The 16,167-nt window shown below is 39.2% G+C and overlaps 2 protein-coding genes across 4 annotated transcripts in view; both read right to left on the reverse strand.

Annotated features, from left to right (window-relative positions):
- The window catches only part of LOC134223781 (probable G-protein coupled receptor Mth-like 14), a 32,834-nt gene extending 28,792 nt beyond the window's left edge, over window positions 1–4,042 (reverse strand). For 2 of the 3 annotated variants that reach the window (XM_062702976.1, XM_062702977.1), the window contains exon 1: window positions 3,686–4,042. The gene's annotated coding sequence lies outside the window, so the exon portion shown is untranslated. Of the gene's footprint in view, window positions 1–3,340; window positions 3,597–3,685 lie in introns of those variants that run through there. The other variant, XM_062702975.1, reaches the window with a different exon arrangement.
- An 8,597-nt stretch (window positions 4,043–12,639) lies between these two features.
- LOC134223783 (uncharacterized) overlaps window positions 12,640–16,167 on the reverse strand; it is a 30,011-nt gene continuing 26,483 nt past the window's right edge. The window contains exon 6 of the mRNA XM_062702978.1: window positions 12,640–13,493. Coding sequence (XP_062558962.1) covers window positions 13,076–13,493 — 418 coding nt within the window. The 3' untranslated portion in view covers window positions 12,640–13,075. The remainder of the gene's footprint in view (window positions 13,494–16,167) is intronic.

Raw genomic sequence — 16,167 nt, forward strand, 5'->3', positions numbered from 1 at the left:
GTTATTTTATTTAAATATCTGTTATCATTCTAATACGAAATTCTTCAACAGTAATTCATTCAGTGCTATTTTTGTACTTCTATTTGTGATACCGACCTCGGATGCGTGTCTGATTAAGTCAGTCTTGAATCGTCCTCAATGTTAAATCTGATTTTTGCTTTGATCTTTATCTATCGATATGTTAAAAATCCACTTTCGCATAGTTAAGTAGAAGGAAATGGTATTAGAATCTTCAAATCTTAGAACGCGACTTTGGCTACAAATTAGTATAATGCACACCAAAAGTTGACAAATATACCAAGTGTCTGTATCCACTTATAAACAAAACATCAAAACTATGTCTTAAACATTTTTTTGATTTACAAACAAATGTTTAGACCAGTCATGTTGTATGTATGCTGCGCCAATATGGACTAGTTGTTGCATAACAAGATAAATGGCAATAAATGCAACAAATGTCCAATAAAATAATTTCTAATTTTAGACAAAAATCGTTGAAATTTTCTTTTGCCGGGTCAGCTAGTTGAAAAGGAAAATGATTTGAACCAATCAACAAAAGTTATCGTTCTTTTTAAAAACATTTTTATATTCACAATCACATACTTTCTAAATGCATAATAAATAATAGTTCTATGATTACCGAACCAAGTACTAAAACAAAACCAATAAAAAATCAAATATTATATTAGTACTCAAGAAATGAAAACATTTAGGATGAAACCCTTAATAATCCAATTTTGCACCAACCTCAAATCTCGAAAATCAAGAAGTAGGAACCAGCGAAACTTTTTTTTCCTTAGCTGCGACAGAATGCATGAAAAATATTTTTGCAATTCCTGATCATAATATCTGGTTTACAGTTCGTCTTTGAGTGATAAAACGGCCTACTTTTCCATACCAATGAAATGGGTGCTTTAATGAACATTATGCAACTCAAATGGGTTGCATAATATTCATTATAACACTCATTTGGGTGCTATAATGAAAAACCAACATCAGAACAGTAGTTACATGACTACATTTTGCTGAATTAGCTTGGGTAAGTGCTCAAATAGTGTATTCTATGCGCCCCGTAATAAATTAAATAGTCTGGAGGACATGATATCAATAATTTCCAAAGGCAAGTACATCTATCGCTTCACGGCTTATCGAACTATGCAATGTGGCACGGTAACATGGAATCTGATTGTTCTCCATAGCAACATAATTTATTGGCAAGAATGATCATGTGGAGTAAATTAAACTGTACAATTTTGGTACAGATTTATCAAATTAAAGTTCATTTTTCGTCTATGCAAAAAATAGAGTGTGCAACTCGTTGCAAAACTCGATTTTTTTCTGCAGTCGTAGTATTTATCCAACTCGGCAAGCCTCGTTGGATAAAAGTACAAGTCGTGCTGAAAAAATCATCTTTTTGCAACTTGTTGCACAAACTACTATTTCAGATTTTTTGTCCCCCTATTTTTCATGTTTTTGCCCACAAAAATGCGAGGTGAGGGTTAGAGCAGTTTTTGGACTCTAACGCGATTGTCCGTTGCGTAGCTTTGGGCCATTGGAAAGCGGCTATTTGAATATGCCAACTGATTCAAATTACCGCAATTGAATGAACTGCTACACAACTTCTTCGGATGTTCCTCAGGTAATTCATCTGAAGTTCCAAAAGAAATTCACCTGAATTTCTATGGAAAATTATTTTTGGTTTTCATTGACAATTCCACTGAATTTCCGAAGCAAATCTTTAAAAATTCATTTGAAAATTTTATGATTTCTCTTGGAATTTTTTTCTGAATTTCAATGTGGGAGACTCTTTTTATTTTACATGGAAATTTTTCTCAAGCATACCGGAAATCATTTGAATTTCCACAGACATTGTTCAAAATTCCGACCGGAAATTCTTCAAAATATATTTCTTCAATTTTGTCACACTTCCTATTTTATCACCCCAAAATTCACCGGTGGGTAATAAAATCAGGATTGCTGTAATGCTGCACTGTTGTTAATTTTGATATATTCATAGATGTATTCTAAGGAGTCATATTTCATTTGAAAAATATACAATGTTTCATTGTGGCTTTAAAAATTGTTGATTTTTTCATTTAAAAGAATTCCGATGCGTTTATTTAATTATAATTTTGCAATTAAAATTGTCTCCGCTCGTAATGGGTCTTGTAACCGAGTGGTTAGTGTCGTCAGTCAATGAATCAAATCGTGCTGTTTAAAAAAGTGTGATCTAGAACTATGTGAGTTCCAGAAGATAGCAATTTTGGATTTTAAATTTGTTAACCTGCATTTGTTTGTTATATCATATGATAAAACGGCCCAAAAATTCGAATTGCAAATTCTATCATCCTTAACACGCTACTGATCAGCCTCTATATCAACACCACTGCACAAGTGATGGCTTTGTGGCATGTGTAGAACATTCAGGTAAAGTCGTTCTCAGAGAAACTAAACATATGGAATAGTAAAACCTTATCGTTCTCAGTCGTTGTTATTGGCTGCTTCTCCAATGTCGAATTCTCGTCATCCATAGTCGGCCTTGCGCACCCGCGCACTAAACACATTCAAACGGCCGGCTGGAATGCGCGAATCCAATCGAATCGAATACCGTGACTATACAATTATTTCTGCTCCACTCCAGAAAAAAGATCAGATCCCCAGGTTGGAAACGTGTTTTGCGTGCCCAATAACTATTAGATTGAAATTTTTTGTTTGGATTTCATTCGTTAGCACAAACACAAATTAACCTAAACTAAAAATCTTACTTTTCTCTGTCCGGATTCCTTCGCTAAGTCACGTAACTTGTTTATCCAGCGGATACACCTCTACCGATCGATCGATACATTAAACAAGGGTAGGTGGGCCGTAAAATCTAAATGAATAATTCCGCTGATTTATGACAGTCGGAAATAAACGCTTCTGAGTGTAGTTTCCGAGCCTAATGACGCCAAAACGCCAGGCGGCAACGGCGAATGCGTTCGGTGCCTTCAGTGCGAGTGGCTTTCCTAATTCGTATCATCACCTTCGCTAAATGTTGTTGGCATTGGTTTTCTTCGATGTGCAGTAGATATGGTGATTCAGATATGCTATCAGCCGTAGCAGTGTAATAATGGTTCCCAATGTCTGAAGCAAGTGTGTTGAAACTCGAGCGACAGATAAGAATCGAATGTCATAATGTAGATTGTTGGACGTTGGTATGACGGAGTTTGTGTTGTACCAAGGTTAGTTTGATAGTTAAACGACATATGTATATTGATATCTTCTGATAAAGAATTGCTTAGAAATTTAATATTTTATTTGCACTGTTGCACTATAAACATTGAATATTTAGACTACCTACATTTCAGTTCAACTGCTCAGTTGAAATATTCATATCGTTACCTCGGCACTGAGTAGTTCACCAGGTCTATGAACGGCCCACCAGAGGCAGAATCTAATCAAATCAATTGACCTTTACGCTGCACTGTAGATCGGTTCTAAGGCACTATCCAAATGCAGCGCACATTTACTCATAAATTTAACTTTTTTTCGTCTGTGTCTAAACCAATAAAACGCCCAACCCGTTCTCCACACAATCTCAAAGCACCCCCAACTCGAATTCGGCTAACCGAGCTCTAGCGTTCCTCGCCGATAAGCCACGATAACATCATCATCAACCGGCTGTACCGGCGTCGAGGAGACACACTTGCCCACAAATTTGCGCGTGTCGCGCCGATTATTTCGCTCTTTGGTTCCACTCTGCTGCTGTCGATTCTACACCGGTGTGATCACATTGTTTGCACTTGCGGTCAGCGGCTATCTTATGTAACTCGAGTTCCTTGCCGGCTGCACTGCCAAATTTATGCAATCATTTTATTACTGATGTTCTGAATTGCGTCTGAGTGCACTTTTTCACGATTTGAATTAGAATATTCATTCGCTTTCTTAGATCGGGCTTGATTTACATGCAGCCCACGCGAAGATACGCAACCGCCGGTTTTACACGATGATGGTACGACTTGATCGAGAGTAAGATATCACCGTCGCGGAAGATTGTTTGCTACTGCATGTGCCTACTGTAGAAGTGGGGTGGATAATACTCGCGGACAACGGCGGCAGATTGCAGGTGTTGGTGGATTTCAGATGAGGGAAATCGAGAGTTGATACTATCACCGTTACAGCGTCGCTGATAGCGAAGCGTCGGTTGCTCTGCTGATAGCCTTCGGTATACTCTGCCGTTACATACAACATGGGTATCGTCTGGTGGCAATGTTGATGTTTTACAATCGTTAGATGAAAATCCGCAGTATCTATTTTTTTGGTTTTAGTTACCATCGCCAGCATCATGAACTTCACGGCATACAATACTAAATCTACAATAACTTTCTAGACATCTTGTACACCTTGACATGTTCACCACAAATTTATATGGGTCTAAAAAGTCTTCTTCAAACCCGCAATGGAACAACAGTAACATGACTGACTACAAATTAAGTGTTCAAAAAGTTTGATTAAAAAGAATTATTTCAATAATTGAATTCATTGTTAAATTCATCTGCACCGAGCCATCTGATTTTCTCATGACTTCCGGACAATATTCAGATATATCGGGCAACACAGGATATTTGACTAACTAAGGTATCATGCTAAGGGTGGCTGGGTTCGATTCCCGGTGCCGGTCTAGGCAATTTTCGGATTGGAAATTGTCTCGACTTTCCTGGGTATAAGAGTATCATCGTATTAGCCATATGATATGCGAATGCAAAAAATGACAAACTTGGCTGAGAATCCTTGCAGTTAATAACTGTGGAAGTGCTTAATGTGAACACTAACGGCCCGTTTACATATTCGCTAATTCTAGCGGACAATGCACTTTCCGACAATACTAGTACGAAATTAGCATAATGTAAACACTATTAGCAGATGACAATTCCTGTTTGCATTGTGATAATATTGCGCTAGTATTGTCGGATAGTGCATTGTCCACTAGAACTAGCGGATATGTAAACGGGCCATAAGCTGCGAGGCGGCTCTGTCCCAGTGTGGAGATGTAATGCTAATAAGAAGAGGCAGAAGAAAAGAGGGGGGATCTTGCTTAACCTTCCTTACGCATTAGAAAAAAGTAGAAGGTTGTATCAGAGACACGACCGCAAAATCAACGTAGAATTGCGTATTAGAGTGCAGCGACTCTGAACAGTAATAACAGGTTTCTTACAGGTATACCTCTGCATCTCCACGATTGTCCTGGGATTGGATATCGTTTTAGTTACAAAGGATAATTTATCTGGATTAACTTTGGTAAGCGTTGCGATCTATGGGATGGGTTATAACACTAATTCGGGTTAAAAGTTAAAACATACACGCCCGGTGGCATATGAAAACTGAGGAAATTCACGTTTTGGACGACCGCACGGAAGCACAACACTCTGTACTCACTTGCTCGCTGGCTACATCAAACTATTGAAGAGCGCGCTTTTTTCGACCGCGCGCGACATGCGCATGTGCCACTGAACATAAGATAGATATTTTATTTCTTTCCCGACGACTAAAACACGCACTGCACTTACTTGTTCGATGGCTACTCTTATTACCGGCCGCGCAATGCAGAACACAATATTTCGGCCGATCGCGCGATAGTTCTGCTATTCACTCGCACAAAGCAGAACAAATTTTCGGTGACCAGCCGATCGTTTTGCTTTCCGCACAAAGCAAAACTTAATTTCGAAGACCGGCCTCTCGCTCTGATTACTGGAGAATCTGAAACACGAGAAATCACGCACTGAACTGATTTTTATTACCGGCCGCGCAATGCAGATCGGCCGATCGCGCGATTGTTCTGCTATCCGAAACAAGAGAAATCACGCACTGAACTCAGTAATAACAGGTTTCTTGCCTTTAATCATTTTTCGAATTTGATTTTCAACATTTATCAATTCACGCGCCAGATGACAAATAGCCGACATGTAGGCAATTAACTGTGTATAACAATTTTTCAACTGTGCCTGACGAAATTTATTTTTTCAATAGTTTATCGCCTTTATTCAATTGTTTTTAATTAGTTAACGGGCTTGGTGGTCATATGGCTACCGCTTCTGCCTCAAACGCAGGAGGTCGTGGGTTCAATCCCAGGCCCGTTCCATTCCTCCTACTTTGTGTCTTTTCATATATTTGTCATGTTCTAGCAATCGCTAGAACTGGAAATGGGCTTTTATACCGTTTCCATCTTCTATCCCTATACCTACAACTCGGTTAGTTCTAGCAGGTAACTGTTAGAATTCGAAATAAGCGAAAAAGTTCGTGTCGGGATCCAATTAGAATACTGCACCACCCTTTCATAACTATCACATTGGCAACCCGTTAACCAAGCCGTTAACCTGCCATAAAACATTAACCCCAAGATTCCAATAAAATTCCGCAGGAACTGTTAGCGAGTGCAGAGGTGTTCTCGGCTTGCAGTGGGCAAGTGACTGTATCCTCAATTCCTTCCCATCCCCGATGACGGTGAGGACGTGGCCAGCGCCGTTATCGACTATCCAAAATACTAGAGCTCTCGGACTGTGCACATTGAGGTAGGAGAGCAAATTCCATGCTTCCATCCATTGGTTTCCTGTGCAATTGCGATTGTTGTTCTGGTCGATCACGGAGTAGCAACTACGAAATGCACGGTCATCATGTTCATGCTTATGCTGCTCATGTTTATTCAATTTTTTTAATAGTTATGCAAAATCTTAAAGAGTTTTTCGGTCGATTGATACAAAAATCATCAAAATCGATTAGAAGATGGCTGAGTTATTAAACCATACTTCCTGACCACTTTTCGTGACAGTCTCAAACTTGTTTCTGCAGAATGACCACCCTATGTTTTCCCGAAAGACGTATTCTACGTCAAAATATCTGAAAATTGGATCACGTTAGCCATTGAAAGTGATGTCTGTGCTAGAGAATGCATGCATATTGAATGCCAGGTTGCACAGGTGAGAAAATGTTTATTCCAAGATTACCCCTGTTTAGTAGGTGCTAGGATTAAAAATGATATTCGATTGAAAATTTACTCATCTGTTAGCAATTTTCATACCCGCATACTCAAAAATTGTATGTGGTATTGTACCTACAGTATGATGCACGTAATACATAGTTTCACTCTTTGTGTTAATGCTGTTTAACAGTTCCACTTTGATTCGGTGTCGATGTTGAACTTTATGTAACATTGATTCAACATTACCATTAACTGTTAATATATATAATGTTGGTATGATATATTGCATTATTGTTGATTTTTTCGACGATTTTTTTTCTATCTGTCAGTTGCCTTGTTTCATTCAGTCGCGATTCGGTGTCCACAATAATTAAACAAATTATTCATTGAGTAAGTATTTTTGAATTCATATTAAATCAAAATATGTACTAGTTTAATATTGTTTCAGGCATGAATCTCAACATCCATGACATTACATCTCGCTGCTGTGTTCATTCAGAACTTCCACAGTTATTAACCGCGAGGTTTCGAAGCCAAGTTACCATTTGTGCATCGTGAGGCTAACACGATGATACTTTTATGCCCAGGGAAGTCGAGACGGTTTCCAAACCGAAAATTGCCTAAACCGACACCGGATATCGAACCCAGCCACCCTCAGCATGGTCTTGCTTTATACCCGCGCATCTTACCGCTAGGTTAAGGAGGTCCCCATCTTCAACATCCAGAGGAATCTTTTTTATACTGTGGTAAGTATTGCTCCGATTGAATAAGTTTTTATATTAGATTCGAGAACAGTTAACAAACGAAGAATATTGGGTGATATCATAAATTCTGTTATTTTATAGGTTTTTGGAAAGGTTCAATCGATGATGCAATTCATCAAATTATCATCAGCAGATTTTCCTCGTTTTAAATGAAAGACAGGATTAGCGTCTTCAAACAGAGATCGCACAGACTAAATACTTAGCACCAAGCATTAAACAACGAACAGGAAATTTAGGACAACGGACAAAGCATACATTAAAAACAAATAGTAATAAGGTAAGGTTTATAAGCATTTACGCCCGAATTTACGCATAAATAAAACAAATTGGAACTGTAAATATGTTATAAATATGAAACACAAACATTATTTTCGTTAATATCCGGAAATATCCGTCAATATAACACTCGAACATATTATAGCGTATTTTCTTAGTTTTATTCAATTTATATAATCTACATACTATTATTTAATTTCACAATAATATAATCGTCGATAATAATTATTATATGTATCATGAAATAAATTGAAAAAAATAAACAATTTCAAAGCAAAAACCAAACGCAAGGGGTACCGTTCCACACATAATTTTGTTATGCTGCTACTATAACTTCAAAATAAGGTTTATTGTTTGAACTTTCGAAAATGGATTATAGGTGAACATTCTACTGTATAATTTGTTGAAAATTTTGTTCGAGAAAACGGCCGATTTTGTATGGTAACATAACTTAACCGCCCTTTCTCCATATTGTTAGTTGGCCAAAAACAATCTACCTTATTGTTAAAACAGTATGTGATAGGGTGGATGTATTGTTACGGTGGATTATCAGTATAGTTGTTTAAGTATTGTTTTGAATGGTTGTGAATTATACAAGAGACAATAATATTATAATCCAGGACTATGCGGGTACTTATTTGAAAACGGCGTTGCTCTGTTGCTTATAAATTGCACTTTGAAGAAAATTCGTCTCAGTGTGAAATTATGATTCTGAAAATAACCCATTTGTTTTCAGTAATGCACCTCCCCCCAATCACAAGCAGCGGCAAAACCGAAGCAGAACCTAGAGAAAATTTCATTTCATTGCTACTGACCCCAATGTCAGCCACTCTATAAGTTACCGCTAGAACGCGATAGTCACCATCCATGTGAATCAATTTTCGCAGCATCCCCCTCCGAAGAGCGCTTGCGCTGCTGCCGACGCCAAGCGATAATAATTTGCACTTTGAAAAGTGAAAGAAGAAGAAGAAGTGGCCCTGGTTATGTACGAAAGCACTGGCATCGAACGAACGAAAGGCGATGCCAATGAACGGCTCCCAAAGGGGCGGGGCTCGGACTCAATGCAAACGTATTCTGACCAGCCGAAGTCTGGTTTTCTGGACAGAATCGGCAGGACAATTGCATCGCAGCGCTAATCCAGACATCACCGGCGGCGGTGGAAAGGCTGCGGAAAAGGCAACAGCGATGATGGTTGCTACGGGCGACGGCAGCGACGATGATTGCTACGAGCGGCGGCAGCAAGACTCAAAGAAACATTATCAAGGGCGTCTCATCGAAGGCGTCGAGCGTTATAAACAGCCTCGTAAACGACATCTTCGTACGTATCGAGCTGACCTTTTCAGGGCCACAGTCCCACTCAAAGAGGAGAGGCGTTTTCGTACCGCGCACGCCGGAAATCAAAATTTTGAAATGAATTTCCACTACTGATGCCACTGTCAGCCAATTTATGATTTGCCGCTGGAACATGATAGACGTCATCCATTCTAATACATTGGTTTGCAACGTCTCCCTGCAAGGAGCGCATGGGCTGCTATCGACAAAGAATTTTGCCCGTCACCAAGTGATTATGATTTGCATTTTTTGCATATTTTTGTCTCGGCTCAAACTTCTCTCGTGTAAAATGATGATTTTGTTTTCAATGAAGCGCCTTTCCAATAATAAACAAAACCATAGAGGACTAAAGGTATCGCCTTGGATTATGCCCCTCCTGATGCTGAGAGCCCTGGACCGTAACACCTTTTCTCCATCGGTAATGTGTAGGGATGTGCTCCACATCCCCATAGCGTGCTGCATTAGCCTGATGACGTTACCGTCTATCTTATACAACTGCATTACCTTAAGAAGGTACGAGTAAGGTACTGAGTCGTATGCCTTTTTATAGTCGATATACGCCATGCTCAGGTTCCTTCGCTTGTGGGTGGCCTGCCCAACAACGACTGCATCAACGAATACCTGATCCTTGCAGCCTCGTGTGTTGCGTCGACAACCTTTTTGTTCCTCGATCAACAGGTTGTTGACGTCGCAATGGTTCTGCACCCTCCTCGCTATTACCGATGACAGCACTTTATATAGACTCGAAAGGCACGTTATTCGTCTGTACTTGGCTGGGTTCAAAGTGTTCCGATCTTTCGGCAGAAGATAAGTGACACCCCTAGTGATGAATTCCGGTAGCTGCTTGGTTATCTAATACCGAGTTGAAGCATTCCGCCATCCGCCCGTGGACCGTTGTGAGTTTTTCATACCAGAAATTATGCACAAAATCGGGTCCTGATGCAGCCCAATTCCTGGTATACCGGGTAGCCTCACGTTGATAGCGGTCATGTCTCCAGTTCCACCACAATATCGCTCTTCTTCTGCCATCCACACCCATCGCCGTTGTTTATGACGGGGTTCTCCCATAGATTGGACCAAAACTGCGTGACTTTTCCAATCTCCGGAAGGCCCTCGCCAAAGTCGGCTTTGTCGTTTTGGATGTGGTTGTAGAACTCCCTTTCGTTGATGTTGAACATTTGATTTTGGTCCTTCCTCTTCGAACATTCTCCATAACGTCGCAGACGTTCAGCTAGAGCACTCAACTGCTGTACTTGGGTGTCGAGGATCTCAGTTATGTTCGCCTCGGTGAGATCACGGAGTTATGTGGGTTTCACAATTTCAGCAACATTTCAAACTAGCCTGGTTGATCAATTCCCCTGCTTGTACTGTGTTAATCGACCAACCTTTGACCGCAGTGTGGCGATGTGGGTCCCGCATCCACGCGGGTGTTTGTGCTTTGGGGCGTGCGTGTTCATCACTCTCACCTTGTGGGCACGTTCGCAATCCCAACGTTCCTACAACAGCCATTGTATAGATATTGCATTAGCTGTGTTGTAGATAGAAGAGCTCTGTACCGGCAATGATCATCATGTTTTGATCAAACAGTAGGTTTTGAAATGCCATAGCAGACACGAGAAAAACAGATGACTAGATCTGTCTCATAAATGCCTTACGGGGCTTCATGCCCTAAAATTAATCGTGATTTTTGTGTTAACTTATGCGAGAATATTCATTTTTAATTGTTCTATACGAAGAACGACAATTCGGGACCGATTTGCGATTTGGGCGTAACTTATTTTGAAAACAAACAATGGAAGGCAAATTCCTGCTAAATCAGAAATTTTCTGGAAAAACCTCGGCATGTATCCGACAAAAGATATTTTAGTTACTAGATAAAGATTGTCGCTTCGGTTCCCTTTGTTCTGCTGTCCGAAACATGTGTGGTACATACCTGTCAAATCGTATGGATTTTCCTTCTTTGACATTTAGCTCCCCTATCCTCGCCAGCAAAAGATGTTCCGGACAGCGACGACAGCGACAATCTTTATCTAGTAACTAAATTTTTTTTTATCCGACAGATTAGGCTTCGCTCTATCAGATAAGGGAATACGTTTTGGAGAAAAGCGCTTGCATTCTACAGAATTCATTAAACAATGTTTGTTTACAAAATAAGTTACGCCCAAATCGCAAATCGGTCCCGAATTCACTGTTTTTAGCAATTCAGAATACAAAAAATGAAAAACATGTTTTAATAAATTATTCGGCATTTTGATGTAAACCGATCGTATTCGGTTCCAGAAACGCACCGACTAGACCTGACTGCATTGCAAAGGTAGAGCTCGTGGCTCAAATATTGTACTCAAGCAAAAATTAAATCTTTTTCAAACATATTCTGCAATATTAAGCGGTCCCTATGGATTTTCAATAATCTATAATTGAAAAATCGAAAATATGGATTCCAAATTTAAGACCGCTTCGTACGTAGTAGTTTATTTGTAAAACAAGTACATTTATTGATATACTAGCAGATCCGACGAACTTCGTTTCCCCTAAAGATGATTTATTCTCTAATAAGTTATCGAGTTATGCAGAAGTTTCTGTTTCATGAGTATGGGAGCCCCCCTTTCCAGAAGGGGGAAAGGTTTCGAACCACCACAGAAACATATTTCCCCTTCCAAAATCTCCACATGCCAGAATTTTTTCCAATTGCTTGATTAATTCTCGAGTTATGAAGAAATTAGTGTTACATTTGTATGGGAGCCCCCCTTTCCGAAGCAGGGAGGGGTATCAAACCATCTTAAGGATCTTCCCTGGCCCCAAAAACCTTTGCATACAAATTTTTACACCGATCGGTTCAGTAGTTTCCGAGTCTATAAGGTTTAGAAAGACAGAAACTCATTTTTATGAATGTAGATTGTGTATATAGATTACATAACTTTGAAATTCAACAAAGTCTTCTTGGCAAGGATACTCTAAAAATTGACTCTTGAAAAGGTCCAAAGCAGACATAAACATCATGACAGGCGTATCTTTCTTCCATCGTTAGCGGAGTCAATTTGTCAAAACAACACCAACTTTGTCGATCACTTATTCTAAGCATCGATTATACTTGGAAGTCTTTTTTAGCACATGTTTTGTAATTTAGAGTGTCTTGTGAGTTACATTCTACAAAGAAAAATCAAGCCGTTTAGAACGAATGCATCTCGGAGAACGAGAACAAAGTGGCGCTATTAAAATAGGTCGTCTCTGTACCATATTTTAATTTCATTGAGGTTGTGATATTCGTTTCAAGAGAGATAAGCAAACACGATTTAAAATCTTAAATGCAGTTTCAATCACACTTCACATAATTACACCCAGGTTTTTTTTACACGGTTTGGTTTTAGTCGTTTAAGACCTTCAGCGTCAATGAAACAATGAGTTGACCCCACCAAAAAATTCACAAAAAATCAAAGAAAATTCAGGGGTATTTAAAAAGTTGTGAAAGTTCGGGTTTACCGAGAAATTGATGAATTCCAACCGTGTAAAAAAAAACCTGGGTGTATGTAAATAAACATACATAGGTAGTCGCTTAGCCTAAGTCCCTAGTGTCAGGCTAAAACAAATTCACACCAAATCTCACCCGGAGGACACGCATTACGCGATTAATCACAACACACAACCGTAGTGCCATTAAGGCATTAAGTTCTGCTTTCCGCCTCATTTAACCCCTTGCCCGTGCGATCGTGCACTGGCGTCACATTTGCTCTATGTGGGCGTTGGCATCCTACTCCTGTTCCTCGACCACCGATGCGAGCGAGTGTTTTTGATTATCCCGACTGTGGTGCTGCTGCTGGTGGGTGCCGTTGGGTGGTGACGCAGCAGCGTGCAGTTGATTATACCCATTCTCCCACGGTGGCACGGTCGGGGTCGGTTCCTCTGATGAGGGCAGTTGCTCCTGCTGCTGCTGGTAGTGGGTCGGGTGCTGCCGTCGCTGCTGACGATGACGTAGTACTTTTGAGATGCTGCCATCGCCAGTTCTGGAGCAAGGAAGCAACGTTATCGATCGATACCGGAAGCACACGAATACGGCAAATATGGTCAAACCGCAGCAACTGAGCGCGTACAGCAAGTTGTAGCGACTGGCCAAGAACAGGATCCAGTGCAGAAGCTGGATGGTGCTGGCGAACGAGCAGAGGATGGCACTGCGGGGAAAAAGGAGAGAAGGGACATAAAGTTGCAAATGATTGATTGGTTGATTGGTTTCTTGGAAGCTTCTAAAGAAAATGGAAGTTTTAAAATGCTAACGATAAGGAATGTTTCTAACGACATCATTTCTAATTCGAAAATAATCATTTTCAAAAAATGTTATGCTTCCTGATGAAAAGAAGTGAACGAATTTAGATGAGGATGTATTAATCGTTTCGAAACTGAATATCATATGTTTGAAAATTGTGGATTTTGTCTTTCATATAGATTTGTATCAATAATTCAATAAACTAAGTATTATTTTATTTATTTAGTACCATCAGACCCGACACTTTGTTTCACCTAAAATTGATTTATTCTCTGATTAGTTCTCGAGGTATGAAGAAATTGCTGAATCATTTGTATGGGAGCCCCTCTTTCCAAAGGGGGAGGGGTCTCGAACCATCTCAAGAACCTTCTCCATCCCCAAAAACCTCTGCAAACAAATTTTCACGCCGATCGGTTCAGTAGTTTCCGAGTTTATAAGTTTCAGACAGATAGAAATTCATTTTTATGTATATGAAGATAATTACACTTTTCCGTGTGCTCAGACTTAGGAAGATCAATGCTAACACCGATTTCCACAAGTGTTTACAAATATATTTGAAAAATTGGAAAAGAGTTCCAGACTATTCTTCAACAAAAATACACTTGTTTCTTACATTTAGTTTTAGTTTTAGTTTTTGATTCATACGAACCACATTTGGTATATCTTCCGAACCGCACCAATCAGCTTTTTAACTACTTTGTGATACATATTTTGTTCGTTTAAGTAAAACGCAAATCATCTTACATCCATTCATATTTCTTCTGTAGTAGACTATCCTCTGTTATAGGGTTGATGGATATCCTGCCTGCACGATTTGTGATCAATTAGATCTGTTAAACCTTAAAAGGCCGTTCCTCGTTCAGTAATTCTATTAATAATTAAGTGCAATCAAGCTATAACGTCCTAAAACGAAGTGAATACATGAAATATATCAAATAGAAGTGAATTTGAACGTTTCCCATTTATTATTACTGTAGTTACCAATGTTGAAAGCCATATACTCCTTATTTATTATTGACCGCTGGTCATATTTCTTGAAATTTTGTCACGTAATATACCAAATCATGTCAGACAGGAGAGTTGAACATCACAAACTAATGTGGAGGTGCAATTTATTTGTTGAGAATACTATTGGGGACATTCCAATTCACCCAAAACATTCATGAGCTCAGGTCTTGAATTCTACCATAAAAGAGAAAGTTAATACGCACATCAAAATCCTGCGCAGTTCACAGATAGCAAATTATTCATGTGAAAATTTTCTACGTGTTCCATAGTGATATTCTAGAATTAACGAAATATTCAGAAGTTCAGCCAATGGCCTTCAAAATGTCTTCCGCTTCAATTAGAAATCTTCTCAACAGATCCTTAGTCACCTATCAAGACATGTAAGATCTGTCATCCTACATTTAAATACATGCAACGCCATGCAAAACGTTCGTGAGTTTAGGTCGTCAGATCTACAATCATGTAAAAGCGTGATCCGTGTTTCAAACCAAGCTCAGGTCATTCTGCTTAGTGCAAATATATCAGATGATTTATGTGGAAACATTTGGCATGCTACAATTCCCCAAAATAATAAATTCTAGATTTCGAAAATTGTTCTGAAGTTTAGGTTGTAAGCTCTATACAGTAACGGCCTTCAGAAAGCCCATGGCATATATCACAACTCTTTCCAACAAGTCCTTGGATGTCAATGAAGAAATGTTATACCAACCTTGCTGCATTTGAACAAACCCAAGACCATTCAATACGTTCTTGAATTAATGCCCGAAAAATATGTCGGATTTAACACTGTTCTCAGGCCGTCCTGCTGAATTGCACAATATCAGACGATTCTGCGAAAGTATTCTGTGACATTCTAAATGTGTCTACAACTTTGTCAAACAAAACATTGGGCTGTAAATAATGTTCATTGCTGTAAAAATAATCTGAGGCGTGGGCGACAAAATGTCATTCAAATGACATTACGTCAAATGTCACGTGACAGAGTTTTCGTTCTCAAGCCTCAGATGTTATATTTAGAGCAATGAACCTTTAGAACCCATTAGTCACCTTTGCAGTGATGGCTCCAAAAATGCAATAGACCAGCGGTTCTCAATCTTTTTCTTGAGGGGTACCCCTTCAAACTTTTAAATTCATTGAGGTACCCCCTACAGTTTCATTTTGAATATAAATTAGCATAACTCATGAGATATATGAAAAATGGACCTAAAAACTAACGAAATATTTTGACTCTCCAAAAAGTTGTCTGACATTTTTGTTATACCGTGAAACTTTCCAATTCAAATTTACACACTTAATTTTTTTTACAGAGATCTCAGCAAAATGTTGAACTTTTACCTAGATTCGCACAGCCGTGCCCCAGCAAACATGTTTTTCGCCGAGATTTCTGTCAAAATTGCTGAAAATCAGCAAATATTTTGCCGAAAATCAGCTAACAAACGTCATTTTTGCTGAAATATCAGTTTTTTACTTTGCTGGCGCACGGCTGTGCGGATTTTTGCCGAGCTGCAGAAATGAAAACTAAGTGTGTAATATATACATCAAGTTTCCTATAGGACTTTTGGAGGCTTTCGAGC

The sequence above is a fragment of the Armigeres subalbatus genome, chromosome 3 (assembly GCF_024139115.2).
Source record: "Armigeres subalbatus isolate Guangzhou_Male chromosome 3, GZ_Asu_2, whole genome shotgun sequence".
NCBI classification, from domain to species: Eukaryota; Metazoa; Arthropoda; class Insecta; order Diptera; family Culicidae; genus Armigeres; species Armigeres subalbatus.